Source organism: Scyliorhinus torazame, unplaced genomic scaffold (assembly GCF_047496885.1).
Source record: "Scyliorhinus torazame isolate Kashiwa2021f unplaced genomic scaffold, sScyTor2.1 scaffold_513, whole genome shotgun sequence".
Lineage (NCBI taxonomy): Eukaryota > Metazoa > Chordata > Chondrichthyes > Carcharhiniformes > Scyliorhinidae > Scyliorhinus > Scyliorhinus torazame.
In genome coordinates, this window is record NW_027308240.1 from 86385 (window position 1) to 102871 (window position 16487).

The window sequence follows — 16487 nt, forward strand, 5'->3', positions numbered from 1 at the left end:
ACCAAGATAAAATTGAGTATCGTTGAAGTAGAGACAAGGGGAAAACATCAATTTGCACTGTATGAGAAGAGAAGCTAATTGACTGACTAATTGGGCTCTGGTTAGAGAATGCACCAGTTGATGGTGAATGACAGATAACTGTCAAGAATTGTTTTGAAATATGTTGAAATGATCAGTTCTGAGATGATATTTTGTGGTGAAGTTGGAGTGGCCATTGATAATATGGAATGATGGGAGGATATCCGAGAAGTCTAAATCCAAGTTACTGTAAGAAGCAGGCATGTTCAGAAGGGAATTGGAGGAGTTCTGAGGAAGGATCATTGGACTCGAAATGTCAACTCTTAATGTTTCTCTCCACAGATGCTGCCAGGGCCCCTGAATCTATCCAGCGCTTTTTGTTTTGCATATTGGGGAGGAGAAGGGGTTTAGCGAGAAAGTAAGAGCAAGTTAGCTGCAAATTTTGCAGCTAATGATAGTGCAGGGGAGAGGATTCAGGAAAGGTGAGGAGACGCTCGGCTTTTGGGGTGAGGCATGGGGGAATCTAGGTGACATTGTAACTCCTCGAAAATGTGATAACTGAGGTGAGGTTCACAGGAGGGCAGAATGCCCTGGAGTTCTGGAAATGCTGTAGTTTGGGGAAACTTAAGGGAAAGAACTTTGACTTTCTTCTGTCTTTTTCCTGGAAAGATTTTGATTAAAAGCCAGGAGAGCCTTGGAGAAACCGATTACTTCGGTAAGGATCACGAACAAGGCTTTCTTTCCACAGAGTCAGACCTGAATTCGAGCTGGAGGGCAGCGAAGGGTGAGCAGGGAGCAGATCAGAGAATTTCCAGTGCCGAAGGAGGCCATTTGGCCCATCGAGTCCATACCAGCCCTGAAAAAGCACCCTACCTAAGCCGACAACTCCTAACTTTTGGACACGACAATTCAGCGTGACCAATTCACCTAACCAGCACATCCTTGGACTGTGGGAGGAAACCGGAGCACCCGGAGGAAGCTCACGCAGACACGGGGAGAACGTGCAGGCTCCGCACAGACAGCGACCCAACTGGGAATCGAATCCAGGGTCACAGGCGCTGTGAAGCAACAGTGCCAACCCACTGTGTTACCGTTCCCCCCCCCCCCACCAGCAGGGAGGGGGGGTCCAGGTTCAGCTGAGTGGAACTGGACACCAAGTGGTCTGACGGAGACCAGGATGGGGGAGCAATCAGGATTGGAAATGGCAAGAAGGTAGAGAGGGGGGTTTGTTTTTTGGTCAATTCCCATCCCTCTGTGCAACAAGAACGATGGCCCTGTCATTTGGAATGTTTAATATTCTCACTTGACTGACAAACACACCTTGGTCGACAGGGTTCCGGGCAATTGAACGCGGGCTGATCACAGGAGTCGAGTTTATGTGCACAACATTGCAATACTGTGCTTTCCCTCTGTGGTAGGCTATATTAGGGGTATCACTGTACCTAGGTGGGATGTACCTTATACTGTAGTGTGAGTGGTGGAACCTGCCTGCTGGTTCCGCCCAGCAGGTGGAGCATAAGAGTGTGTTTCACCCACAGCAGTCATTCTGTACCGGAGTTGCTGGGGTAACTACTTGTTCATTAAAACCTTCAATTGGACTACAATCTCGCTTCAGTAGTGATTGATCGTGCATCAATTTAATGAACAAAATTGAAGAATGGCTGCTCTCCGTATCAAGCTAGAGTGTCTACAAATCAACCCCCACCTAGCAACATGCAGCAGCAACATTTAAACATTGGCTGGCATGTTTCAATGGGTACATCAGGATGGCCCCGACTACCCCCACGGAGGAACAGAAAATGCAAGTCCTCCATTCAAGGGTGAGCCCAGAAATCTACATGCTTATCGAAGACGCGGATGGTTTTGAGGACGCAATGACTTTGTTAAAAGAGCACTACTTCCGCACTGTGAATCAGGTACACGCTCAGCATCTTTAGCTACCAGACAGCAGATCCCAGGGGAATCACTGTCCACAATGCTCCGCCAATGACCACACCACACCGAATTCTTAATACGGGATGCTTTTGTTGCGGGCATGCTGTCCTCTAACATCCGCCAGCGACTGCTGGAAAACGACACACTGGGGCTTAAAGAGGCACGGAAACTTGCGCACTCCCTAGATGTAGCCTCCCGCAACGCCCAGACCTATGTTCCCGACCACGCGGTACCCGCATGGACAGGGTGAACCCCACCCGTGGCCGATTCCAAAGCATCCCTAAATCCCCCACAAGCTTGTGCAGTGCGGCAGCCAGGAAACCCCGGGGGGGGAGGGGCCCGATATTTTTGCGGGCAAAACAAACACCCCTGGCAACGCTGCCCGGCCCAATCCGCAATCTGCAAGGGCTGCGGGAAGAAGGGGCACCTCCTGGCAGTATGCCAGGCCTGGTCGGCCGCCACTGTCGCCACAGGCACACCGGGCCCGCTGCCATTCCTCTCCTCACAGGCCATGTGCGATTCATGGGGGCAGCCATCTTGGATGACGTCTCAGGACCCCGACTCGGCTGGCCATGTATCGCCTGATGAGATCTCCCAGCCGGTCATGTGCGATTCATGGGGGCAGCCATCTTGGATGACGTCTCAGGACTCCGACTCGGGTGGCCGTGTATCGCCCGACGAGATCTCTCCGCTTCTGCCACAACTTGCCTCAGTGACACTGGACCAGTCTCGGCCCCGAACGCTTTCAACCGCTACGACGTCGGTACTCATCAACGGGCACAAGACATCCTGCTTGATCGACTCTGGGAGCACGGAGAGCTTCATCCATCCCAATACGATGAGACACTGCTCCCTCGCTGTACACTCGATTAAACAAAAGATCTCCCTGGCCTCTGGGTCCCACTCTGTGGAGATCCGGGGGTACTGCATAGCCAACCTCACGGTCCAGGGTATGGAGTTCAATAACCTCCGACTCTACGTCCTCCCCCATCTCTGCGCTGCCACACTCCTGGGACTGGACTTCCAGTGTAACCTGCAAAGTTTAACGTTCAAATTTGGCAGCCCCATATCTTCCCACCCCCCCCCCCCCCTCACTCTCTGCGACCTCGCAACCCTCAAGGTCGACCCGCCTTCCCTGTTTGCAAACCTTACCCCCGATTGCAAACCTGTCGCCACCAGGAGCAGACGGTACAATGCCCAGGACCGGACCTTCATTAGGTCGGAAGTCCAACGGTTACTAAAGGAAGGCATTATCGAGGTCAGACACAGCCCCTGGAGAGCTCAAGTGGTGGTTGTAAAGACCGGGGAGAAACATAGGATGGTCATAGACTACAGTCAGACCATCAACAGGTATATGCAGCTCGACGCGTACCCTCTCCCCCGCATATCTGAAATGGTCAACCAGATAGCGCAATACTAGGTTTTCTCCACAGTAGACCTTAAATCAGTCTACCACCAGCTCCTCATTCGCCCGGACGACTGCAAGTACACTGCATTCGAAGCAGATGGGCAGCTCTACCACTTTCTAAGGGTTCCCTTTGGTGTCACAAATGGGGTCTCGGTCTTCCAACGGGAGAGGGACTAAATGGTTGACCGGCACAGTCTGCGGGCCACGTTCCCGTACCTCGACAATGTCACCATCTGCAGCCATGACCAGCAGAACCACGACACCAACCTCCGCATATTCCTCCATACCGCAAAAATCCTTAACTTAACCTATAACAAGGACAAATGCGTGTTTAGCACCGATCGCCTAGCCATCCTCGGCTACGTAGTGCATGATGGAGTCATAGACCCAGATCCCGAACGCATGTGCCCCCTCATGGAGTTTCCCCTCCCCCACTGCCCCAAGGCCCTGAAACGTTGCCTGGGCTTTTCTTATTACGCACAGTGGGTCCCCAATTATGCAGACAAGGCCCGCCCACTAATCTAGTCCACGGTTGTTCCCCTATCGGCAGAGGCCCGCCAGGCTTTCAGTCGCATCAAAGCAGACATCGCCAGGGCGACGATGCATGCAATCGATGACCCCTTCCAGGTCCTCAGCGATGCATCAGACGTAGCTCTGGCTGCCACCCTCAATCAGGCGGGCAGATCCGTGGCCTTTTCACGAACCCTCCAGGCCTCAGAAATCCGATATTCCTCCGTCGAGAAGGAGGCCCAAGCCATCGTTGAAGCTGTGCGGCATTGGAGGCATTACCTGGCCGGCAGGAGATTCACTCTCCTCACTGACCAACGGTCGGTAGCCTTCATGTTTGACAATGCACAGCGGGGCAAAATTAAGAATGATAAGATCTTATGGTGGAGGATCAAACTCTCCACCTATAATTACGAGATCTTGTATCGTCCCGGGAAGCTCAACGAGCCTCCTGATGCCTTGTCCCGCGGCACTTGTGCCAGTGTACAAGTAGACCGACTCCGGACCCTCCACGACAACCTCTGTCACCCGGTTCTTCCACTTTGTTAAAACCCGCAATCTGCCCTACTCCATCTGCCCGTAACCAGAAACTGCCAAATCTGCACGGAGTCCAAACCGCACTTCTACAGGCCAGAGAAAGCGCACCTCGTGAAGGCTTCCCGCCCCTTTGAACACCTCAGCGTGGATGTCAAAGGGCCCCTTCCCTCCACCGACCGCAACATGTATTTCTTAAACGTGATTGATGAGTACTCCCGGTTCCCTTTTGCCATCCCCTGTCCCGACATGATGGCTGCCACCGTCATTAAAGCCCTCCACAGCATCTTTACCCTGTTCGGTTTTCCCGCCTACATCCATAGCGATAGGGGGTCCTCCTTCATGAGTGACGAGTTGCGTCAATTCCTGCTCAGCAAGGGCATTGCCTCCAGCAGGACGACGACCAGTTACAACCCCCGGGGAAATGGGCAGGTAGAGAGGGAGAAGAGGATGGTCTGGAAGGCCATCCTACTGGCCCTATGGTCCAAGAATCTCCCAGTGTCCCGATGGCAGGAGGTCCTCCCCGATGCACTAAACTCCATCCGATCACTACTGTGCACTACTACCAACGAAACACCTCGTGAACATCTCCTTGCCTTCCCTAGGAAGTCTTCCTTCGGGACCTCGCTCCCAACATGGCTGGCAGCCCCCGGGCCCGTCCTACTCTGCAAACACGTACGGGCCACAAGTTGGACCCACTGGTCGAGAGGGTACATATCCTCCAGGCTAACCCCCAGTACGCCTATGTGGCGCACCTCAAGGCCGACAAGGCACAGTCTCCCTCCGGGATCTGGCCCCCGCTGGATCCCCCCCCCTCACCCCCGCCCCCCTCACCATCCCCAACCATATTTTCACTGGTGCACACCACCGCAGCCCCCTTCCCAGGAGGATCCGTCCTCCCACTGGCCCCATCCGGATGCGATGAAGCTGAAGACGACACACTCCCAGAGCCACGGATGCCCGAGCCAATGCCAGTATCACCGCCGGGACTGTGACGATCGCAACGACCGGGGCCTCCGACTGGCTGATAGTTTCATTGTAAAATGAACTTGTAAATAATTGTCTGTAAATATGTGTATTGCATGTAAAGGCACCGATGGGTACCGCTATAACCTCTACCACTGTAAACGCAAGGCCACCACCCCCGCCGGACTCTCTTTTTAAACAGGGGGTGAATGTGGTAGGCTATATTATGGGTATTGCAGTCCCTAGATGGGATGTACCTTCTACTGTAGTATGAGTGGTGGAACCTGCCTGCTGGTTCCACCCAGCAGGCGGAGCATAAGAGTCTGTGTTTCACCCACAGCAGTCATTCTGTACCGGAGCTGCTGGGGTAACTACTTGTTCATTAAAGCCTTCAATTGGACTACAATCTTGCTTCAGTAGTGATTGATCGTGCATCACCCTCATTCCCACTTCAACCCTGATCGATCTCGGGGAATAAAGCACTGGAGGGGGTCAGCAGAGAGGCAAATCGAACTGGAGGCTCGCAAAGTCGCACCCTGGCCGGAGCACAAGACAAAATACACAAAATAGAGCTCGACCTGGATTTGCAGACTCCCATTCGCAATCCAAAAAGACCCATTGGCCAGAACGGACGCGTCAATATCAACGCCTGTAATTACATCTTGCTGAAGTGGGTGCTACTTATCAATTACATTTCACTGATTGCACCGCCAAAAGATGCAACCTTTAACTGCTTCGGGAAAGCGCGGAGATAGAGGAGGAATTGGATGGGATAAGCATGTCAGCGGAATCGTTATGTGCTAATGAAAAACAACAACAACACGCCTGTGAGCCTCTTCCAGCCTCGCCTCCTGAGACTGTACTAATGAAAATATGGGCCTTTATTACTCTCCCCTCACCACACACACATTAACTAATGCTTTATAATCATATAATGGGTCCTTTAGTTAATGAATCTGTTCTGAAAGAAAAGTTTAACACAAAATTAAATTTACTTTACTTTGCCTTGTTGAGTTTGCCCATCGAACGTGTTTTTTTTTGTCAGGCGGGAGACAACGTGAGATCTGTCTGAGTTTAAACTGTTCTGCAGAGCAGGGAGGTAAACGTTAATCTTCCGGCTGTTCGCGCCGGCGGGATTTTGCGGTCTCGCCGATGGCGGGCGGCCGCGGGGCAAACCTTAACCAACAAGCGGCTGGGTGCAAATAACCTTTCAAAGAAAGTGGATACGGTTTTGGTTTTAAATGGCTAATCTCTAGTCTGTGTATTTAATTTCCTTTGTATCATTGTCCCTGTTTTTAATCTCTCTCTTTGAGGGCATTCGAAAGGGGTCATTCTAACAGTACTTTTAAGGGGCGTTTGGATCACTTCCCCAATCAATGATTGTCTAATTGAGTTGCTCATAGATACCCCCCCTCCTCCCAGTATCCCCAGAACCGTCAACAACACACATTCCTCCTCCCAAAATAAGATCCAGCTTCAGCGTATACTTCACACGGATGCATAGTGTCTGGTTTATTTCATAGAATTTGTCATAGAATTTACAGTGCAGAAGGAGGCCATTCGGCCCATCGAGTCTGCACGAGTGGGGGGGGGGGGGGGGGGGCGTTGTGGGGTGGGTAATGGGGGGGGGTTAAAAAATAGTTCTTCATGTAACAGTTATTTTTCCAACGTTTGACATTTTTGGTCTTTTTTTATCTTCTGTGTTTGAGATCTCCCTTTCGCCTCCAATGTGAGATTTTGTGCTTTTAAACGAAGGCACAGTTATACATTTAAAAACACATGGTGGAGTTAGTTGGTCCTTTAACGCTTCAGATGCTGCTGATACGGAGCCTGTTAAAACTAGTGATGGGATCTCACTGTCCCTCCAGAGGAGTAACCGGCTGCAACTCGCGGAAGTGTTGACATAATTTGTCAGGAAACTCTCATATTCCACCCCCCCCCCCCCCCTTATTTCCCCTCTCACAGTAAAGAAACTAATCCACAATGTTCGAGTGTGTCGATGTTGGGATTGACTTGTACAAAGACGGGGTAAAGTGGGTTGGATCCTCTGCTGAAGGATAACTGGTCCGCTTTCAAAGTTAAGGGACAAGGGGGAGGTCCCCTTTGCTCCCCCCCGGAGCTGTTTAAACAGCGATCGAATGAATTGGTCAGAATGTAAAGTCCAGCCCACCCCTTAAATCTGACCGCCAGCAAATATTGGCAGGGGCTCGCTCAGTTCCATCCTGTGCGAATGACTCCCCGCTAGTTGCGACAGCTAGAAATGGAAATAGACAATTTTAAAATTAGATCTCCGCCCCCCCCCCCCCCCGCTAAAACTGGATTGAAAAGAAAACAACAAACAGGAGCAGGAGTCAATTTGCGTCAATGATCAAACCCTTTCCGTTTGCTTTCTCTTACAAGGCTAGGCTGGCAGCTCACAGATAACACCAGCGGGTCTCCCTGGGAAACGGGCTGAACAGAAATTCACCAGAGTATTCGTCTTCCAACACAATGGGTGTGGTTGGGGGGGTGGGGGTCTCTAACAGCCTCTGACAATTAAACCAACCATTCACATTCATCATTTTCCTCCGTGTACAATCCATGACAGATCCTTGGTGTGTTAGTCTGCCCTAACACTGGAATAGACTGTTCTGTACAATACCTAGCCCGGGTACAGGGAGGGCCCTCAGCCTGAAGACTGGTCCAACAACAATACTGAGCATTGCGAACGTTCGGGTCTGGTTCAGCACAGTGGGCTAAATAGCTGGCTTGTAAAGCAGAACAAGGTTCAATTCCGGTACCGGCCTCCCCGAACAAGCGCCAGAATGTGGGGACTAGGGGTCTTTCACAGTAACTTCATTGGAAGCCTACTTGTGACAATATGCTATTATTATGTGAGAGCCTAGTTTTTTTGCATAATTTAAAGGTGTGTCAAAGATGCACTACGATGCAATGAGGAGCAAATGGATCACAGAATAGAATCAGAGGATCCACGGCAGTGCAGAATGAGGCCATTCGGCGCATCGAGTCTGCCCTGACCCTCTGAGAGAGCACCTTAACTTAGACCCACGCTTCCAACTCATCCCGGTAACCCCACCTAACCTGCACATCTTTGGGCACTGAAGAGCAATCTTCAGCATGGCCAGTCCACCTAACCTGCACATCTTTGGGCACTAAGGGGCAATCTTCAGCATGGCCAGTCCACCTAACCTGCACAGGGCAGCACGGTAGTATTGTGGATAGCACAATTGCTTCACAGCTACAGGGTCCCAGGTTCGATTCTGGCTTGGGTCACTGTCTGTGCGGAGTCTGCACATCCTCCCCATGTGTGCGTGGGTTTCTTCCGGGTGCTCCGGTTTCCTCTCACAGTCCAAAGATGTGCAGGTTAGGTGGATTGGCCATGATAAATTGCCCATAGTGTCCAAAATTGCCCTTAGTGTTGGGTGGGGTTACTGGTTTATGGGGATTGGGTGAAGGTGTTGACATTGGGTAGGGTGCTCTTTCCAAGAGCCGGTGCAGACTCGATGGGCCGAATGGCCTCCTTCTGCACTGTAAATTCTATGATAATCTATGATCTTTGGGCACTAGGGGGCAATCTTCAGCATGGCCAGTCCACCTAACCTGCACATCTTCGGGTACTGAAGAGCAATCTTCAGCATGGCCAGTCCACCTAACCTGCACATCTTCGGGTACTGAAGAGCAATCTTCAGCATGGCCAGTCCACCTAACCTGCACATCTTTGGGCACTAAGGGGCAATCTTCAGCATGGCCAGTCCACCTAACCTGCACATCTTTGGGCACTGAAGAGCAATCTTCAGCATGGCCAGTCCACCTAACCTGCACATCTTTGGGCACTAAGGGGCAATCTTCAGCATGGCCAATCCACCTAGGACAGCACGGTAGCACAAGTAGATAACACTGTGGCTTCACAGCGCCATGGTACCAGGTTAAATTCCCCGCTGGATCACTGTCTGTGCAGAGTCTGCACGTTCTCCCCGTGTGTGCGTGGGTTTCCTCCGGGTGCTCCGGTTTCCTCCCACAGTCCATAGACGTGCAGGTTAGGTGGATTGGCCATGATAAATTGCCCTTAGTGGCCAAAAAGGTTAGGAGGGGTTATTGGGTTACAGGGATAGGGTGGAAGTGAGGGCTTAAGTGGGTAGGTGCAGACTCGATGGGCCGAATGGCCTCCTTCTGCATTGTATGTTCTATGTTCTAACCTGCACATCTTCCGATGCATTATTTTGCATCCGTAGAAACGGTATTTGCAGCAATTTGCAAAAATTATAAGGGATCAGATATCCATTAATTGGCCATTACATTCTACACACTTCCTTCCACGAAGAGGCCGTTGCATTCGTTTCTCGATATTCTCTAAATATTATTATTATTAAATGCAGCGCCTGCATTTTGAACCTGGGGGCAGTTTTATGTGGGGGGAGGGGGGGGGGGGCAACACTTTGAATGAAGCAGGTTACAATCTGGGACTTCACTCCAACTAGTCCATTTCAACCACTTCTGCCCCCTCAGTGGGTATAAAAATGTTGACATTGCGATTTGAAATAAATTGGACGAGAAAGACAATTTAAATAATTTGCTGGCATATCTTCAGATCAGAGCGAATGTTTAATTCACAAACACATCAAACTGTGTGTGTGTGTTGCTGGAATGGATTAACGTTGAAAACTTGGACGGAACGCCAGGTTAGATAGTGGGCAACAGTTTACGGTCACTGTTTAAGACACTTGAGATTTTGTGAAATGGATTGCTCTGGGTTAACAAGGCTTGACTTTTAAGATTAGAATTTTTTTTTTAATTCCGACATTGTTAAAGCAAAAAGGTCTCCCAAGTAAGTCCCTTAATCGATAAGAAGATGATCTATTGACAGTGTTTGTACAAAGCTGCTGGCGTTCTTTTATGGTTAGTCCATCTCGCCTCTGCCGGCACAATACTGAACATTTGATTTACAGCGTGTTGTTCCTCCACATTTTCCGCTTTATATGAAGCAGGCTGCGAGTGGGCTGCTGGTGTTAGCTGACGGGTTGAAGGCACTGTTCTCTCCAACTGATGTGCTCCGTGAAGGTGTTTCAGGGCAAGCAGAGGGAGAGCATTCAGCGCTGACCTGCCCCGAGCGCAGGTTCTGGCCGAAACCCTCCTCCAGGATGTCGGCTCGCTTCATCTGCCACTGGCTCGCCCTGCTCTCGCCGCTGGCCACCCTCTCGCTCCTAGCCCCCTCGGAGAAGGGCAGAGCGGACAAGCGGGTGGTGTCCCACGCCATCCAGAGGCTCCACCAAGCCTTTGAGACGGGAGGGTTCCCAGACAGAGCCCTTCCCCGCGGGAGACCTCCCCAGTACATGCTCGACCTCTTCAGCGCGGTTGCAGACGTCGACGGCTTGACCAAGTACCCCCGTGTGCTGGAAGGAAACCTGGTCCGGAGCTTTAAGGATAAAGGTTTGCAAAAAATGCACATTGTTTTGGAAAATAAATAATAAATTGAAGTTGCTAATTTACAAGAGCAAATTCAGGTCAGTCTCAATAATATGGAATACAACTCCCTGTGCAGAAAGTGAGCAATTAGATTATGAAAATAACTTTAAAATAATTTGGGGAGTTTAAAAATCACTATGGAATAAAATGTGAGGATATATTTCCAAATTGCATATCTTCTGTAAGTCATTGATTTGATATATTAGAGGGAATGCAGGTAAGGTTAAGTGGTCAGTGTACATTTGGGCGATGTCGCCATGGTTGGGTGCTGATGCACTGTATGTCTGCAGCCCTTAAGATTGTGAAGATGGAGTTGCCAGCACTTTCTGTACATCTTTCACGTATAACTTGACACTTAAGGCGCGGCACAGATTAATTGTCATTTGAAAGTGGGAGTGATTGCCTGACACACAAACTGTCTTTTGCTCTCTTACAGTTCATGGCGAGCAAACCTACTTTTATTTCAATGTCACTTCAGTGGGGAGGGACGAGCAACTCCTCAAAGCCGAGTTACGGCTTTTTAAAATGAAGGGGGGTTCCCAGCACGCCCCCCACTTGTGCAGGGTGAGTATTTTCACTCTTCCCTCCCTCTGCCTTTTCTTTTGGGTTCAGTTCAAGTAATAGATTAGATTCTGATTACCAGACCTTATTTCTTATTTGTTCAAATCCCCACGTCTGACTCTTTTTACTTCCCTCTTCTTTGCCATTCACAAGGTGGATCTGTGCGAGTTACTGGACGGTAGCGGGAGTCGGGCCAATCTGATCTCCTCCAAAACCATCCCTCTGTACACAGAAGGATGGGAAGTGTTCACAGTCACGCAGACAGTAAGTTGCAGTTTGGGGATCTCCACTGTGCAGTTGTTCGTTGTCGAAATATTAATAGAATCATTACACACACCCCAGAATCCACCCTATTCCCTGACAGCCAGGGACCCACATACATATTATATATATATAATATATATATGTAAGAATTGATCCAGAGCCTATTAATAAATTCGCTTTATAAATACAATTATTGTCCGATTTGAGTCATTAATAAGGTTTTGCAAAAAAAAAAGCCTTTATTGCTCTTCCATCCCTCACTTTTGTTTATCTAATTTTAATATGTTTAGCATAAAATTTATGAGACCATTTTTCTCTGTTAGCTCCGCACCTTTTGCAATATATCCAACTAGTCTTGCATGATGTTATCTGCAGTTTTCAGGATTTACTCCTGCCCGGGGGGGGGGGGGGGGGGGGGGGGGTTGCATTTCTGTAGCATTGTGCACAGGCGGCATCTATACTGGCAGCAGTTCTGACGGTTTTTAACTTTCACCCAGGTGTGGAAGTGGGTTAGGAACAGCAGCTCCAACCATGGATTCACCATCATCACCAGCATCCCCCCGGCCGCAGGCTCCCTGGATTTGAGCCCGGTCAGATTTGCCAAGAGCAGCGATCACCGGAACAACTCGCAGCCCTTCCTGGTGCTCTTCACCGACGACAGGAGGCGGCGCACCCCCGAGGGCTCCAGGGCACCGACTTTGACAGGTGAAGGGGGCAAATTCTACTGGGGTGTGCAGTGCTCAGCATTACAGGCGTAACCCAGCCAACCTGTGGCTGGACACATTGTTGATTAAAGCGGGTGACAATTTATACACCCCTTTTCTAAGCTCAGTTTGACAAGTAGTTCATTTTTTAGCGCTTCGGTCGTTGTTGTTTTTTGCTGGCTGGTTTATATACAAATTTTAAAAGAACCATTTAGTTGTGGTCATTTTATGGTAAGCAACTATTGGCATCTAAAATGGTAAAATGTGCATGGCTAAATATTCAATACAGAAAGTTGTTAACATTAGCCATACTCTCACTCACACTGTATATAATATATACGCACACATTATATTATATACATATATTATATACATACATCTATTATATATACACATGTATACATAATGTTGTTAACATTAGCCATACTCTCTCTCAGACTATACATAATATATTCACACACATATATATATATATATATACACATCTATAATATACATAATGTTTGTAACATTACCCATACATTACCCCGTGTGTGCGTGGGTTTCCTCCGGGTGCTCCGGTTTCCTCCCACAGTCCAAAGATGTGCAGGTTAGGTGGATTGGCTATGATAAATTGCCCTTAGTATTGGGTGGGGTTATTGGGTTATGGGGATAGGGTGGAGGTGTTGACCTTGGGTGGGGTGCTCTTTCCAAGAGCCGGCGCAGACTCGATGGGCCGAATGGCCTCCTTCTGCACTGTAAATTCTACTCTCAGACTATATATAATATATACACACATACACACACACATACACCTCTAATATACATAAATACACGTAATGTTAACATTAGCCATACTCTCACACTATATGTAATATATACACACATACACACACACATATATATATATATACACACCTACAATATACATATACACATATAGGCATAATGTTGTTAACATTAGTCATACTCTCTCTCAGACTGTATATATTATACACACATGCACCTCTATTATACACATACACATAATTACATAATGTTGTTATCATTAGCCATACTCTCTCTCACACTATATAACACACACACACGCACACACATATATATATACATACACCTATCATATCCATATATATATACATAATGTTGTTAACATTAGCCATACTCCCTCAGTATATATAAAATACAGACATATATACATAGAATATAATTTATACAAATACATTCATATAAATTTAAGTTGTTGACATTAGCCATTCTCTCTCACTACATATAATATGTGCACACATCTATACCTACAATGTATACATATAATACATATACACATACATAGATAAAGTTGTTATATTTAGCCATTCTCTCTCTCACTATATATTTATATGTACTAATATACTGAGGTTATTCATGAAGACCCCATCTTCTCAACCCTGCCCCTCACCTGAGGTGTGGTGATCCTCAGGTTAAATCACCACCAGTCAGCTCCCCCCTCAAATGGGAAAGCAGCCTATGGTTATCTGCCACTATGGCGACTTTACCTTTACTTTTATATATGTACTGTACACATAACTATACCTAGAATATAATACATAGATATACACACACGCATATGTATATGCATACTTTTGTTAATATTAGCCACTCTCTCTCACAGTATATAAGATATATATTTATACACATATATACACAATGGTAACATTAGCCATTCTCTCCATCACAATGTATAATTTATGTACATATAAAGCTATAATATAATATATCCCTACATATACACATAATGTTGTTAACATTAGCCATTCTCTCTCAATATATAATATGTACACACACACATATATATATTATTTTTGTATATATATATATATTATATATATATATATATGATAAGACAGCTACATTGTCCACATGCCTGTGACAAGACTCCCAAAACAAGTGCTCTACTCTGAGCTCCGCAATGACAAACGATCACTAGGAGGGCAGAGGAAACGCTACAAGGACACTCTGAAAGCCTCCCTGAATAAATGCAACACCCCTCCGACACATAGAATCACCTGCCTCAGAACGCACAAACTGGAGAAGCAGCATCCGCAAAGGCGCCAATCACCTCGAGGGTCACAGGGTGGAGCACGCAGTGGCCAAGTGTAAACAGCGGAAGGAGAGCACAGAATCCAGAGGATCCCACCCACCCACCTGATCAGTCACCACCTGCCAAACCTGTGGCAGAGTCTGCGGATGCAGGATCGGAATTTACAGCCACCCCAGAACCCACCTCCCCGGAGTGGAAGCAAGTCATCCTCGATACTGAAGAACTGTCCGAGAAGAAGAAGAAGATGGGAACATAGGAATTGGGAGCAGAAGTAGGCAATTTAACCCTTCGAGCCTGCTCCGCCATTCAAACAGATCATGACTGGCCTCAAATCTACCTCCCTACGTGTCCCCGTGTCCCTTTAACCCATTTTTTAAAAACAGAAATATATCTATCTCTGTAAGATATAAAATAAGCACACATATATACATATAGTATACATATACACATATATATATAATGTTTCTATCATTAGCCATTCTCTCTCACTATATATAATATACACACGTATATACCTAGAATATAATATTTTCATGTACACACACATATATGCATAATTGTGTTAATATTAGCCATTCTCTCTCTTACCATACATAATGTACACACTTGTACATATACATACACACACACATATATGTATATATACACACACAAATCTTAACATTAGCCATTTTCTCTCTCATTATATAATATATACATATATATGTATATATTGTATATATGTGTGTGTATACATATATATATACACACATATACAATATATAGGCACAATTACACTGAATCACAGTTCATCATGAGGAAAATAAGTATATTGACTCTAATCCTTCCAAATGTGTTAGTCTCTGGCTCTCTTAGTATATTTGTCTCTGTTTTTGGTGTGATTTGGAGGTGGTGCAATAAAGCCAATGGTTCCTCTTTGTTTAGGAGACAACACAGTATTGGAGATGATGCATCTTGTTCCAGCACTGCCTCCTGGAAATACCATTCTTTCTTCAGGCCGGGTGGCACAGAGCAGGAAACCCCGAGCTGCCCCTGTCCTTGCGAGGCCCTGCCAGAAACACCCTCTCTACGTGGACTTCGAGCAGCTGGGCTGGTCCACCTGGATCATTTCCCCCAGGGGCTACAGCGCCTATTACTGCAAAGGCTCCTGCCCTTTCCCTCTGGGGCAAGGCTTCAAAGCCACCAATCACGCCACGGTGCAGTCCATCGTCCACACGCTGAAACTTTCCCAAGCGGCGGGCACCCCGTGCTGTGTCCCGGACACACTGCATTCCATAAACCTGCTCTATTTTGACCATGAGGAGAACGTCGTTCTCAAACAGTACGACGATATGATCGCTGTGAGTTGTGGATGTCACTGATTGAAGGCATCACTCCCCGAAGCAGAGTGCTTTCGAACACCCTGAGAATCTATATAAATGGAAAGGTGTTTTTTTGTTGTTGTTGAGAAAATGATATCAAGTTATTGCTCTGTCAATTAGCTGAATACACACACAATTTAACTTATCATTACCCCTACACAGCTCAGTGTTGATGCTTCTGTGTCTGTACAGAATTGATTGCTTGTAATAAAATTGCTGAATGCCTATGTGTTTCATCAGTTTCACGTTGACCATATGATAAACCAACTCTTCATAACGTTAAGTACAGTGTGTTACTGAATGGTAACATAGCTCGATGGCCATCTCCGCCCTCACACTTGTCCAACAGTGATGTGGAGATGCCGGCGTTGGACTGGGGTGAGCACAGTAAGAGGTCTTGCAGCACCAGGTTAAACTCCAACAGATTTGTTTCGAATCACTAGCTTTTGGAATGCAGCTCCTTCCTCAGGTGAGTGAAGTGGTGGGTTCCAGAAACATATATGTAGACAAAGTCAAAGATGCCAGACAATCCTCCAACAGTGACAGAAGATATTTATTAAATGTGAAGGAGAAACAGCAATTAAACTCAGAACAAGGACTGTGTGTGAAATGCATTCAGGTCGATCTCCAAGTTTGATTCCTCTTTTTTTTTTAAAAGAAAGGAGAGACAATCTCAGCAAAGAAGTTACAGAGCAGAGATATTTACCATC

The 16487-nt window shown here is 47.3% G+C and overlaps 1 protein-coding gene across 1 annotated transcript; it reads left to right on the forward strand.

Annotated features, from left to right (window-relative positions):
• The first annotated feature begins 10303 nt into the window (after positions 1-10303).
• On the forward strand, positions 10304-15989 carry LOC140406372 (bone morphogenetic protein 2-like). Its single transcript, XM_072494460.1, has 5 exons — positions 10304-10795; positions 11268-11395; positions 11546-11656; positions 12154-12361; positions 15341-15989. Exons 1-5 carry the CDS (start codon positions 10345-10347, stop codon positions 15775-15777), a joined length of 1335 nt encoding a protein of 444 aa, XP_072350561.1. The 5' UTR covers positions 10304-10344; the 3' UTR covers positions 15778-15989.
• The last annotated feature ends 498 nt before the right edge of the window (positions 15990-16487 follow it).

Coding starts and splice junctions, on each gene's coding strand:
- LOC140406372 (XM_072494460.1), top strand. CDS start 10,345: ATGAAGCAGGCTGCGAGTGGGCTGCTGGTGTTAGCTGACGGGTTGAAG. Junction 11,657..12,153: donor TGTTCACAGTCACGCAGACA/GTAAGTTGCAGT, acceptor ACTTTCACCCAG/GTGTGGAAGTGGGTTAGGAA. Junction 12,362..15,340: donor CAGGGCACCGACTTTGACAG/GTGAAGGGGGCA, acceptor CTCTTTGTTTAG/GAGACAACACAGTATTGGAG.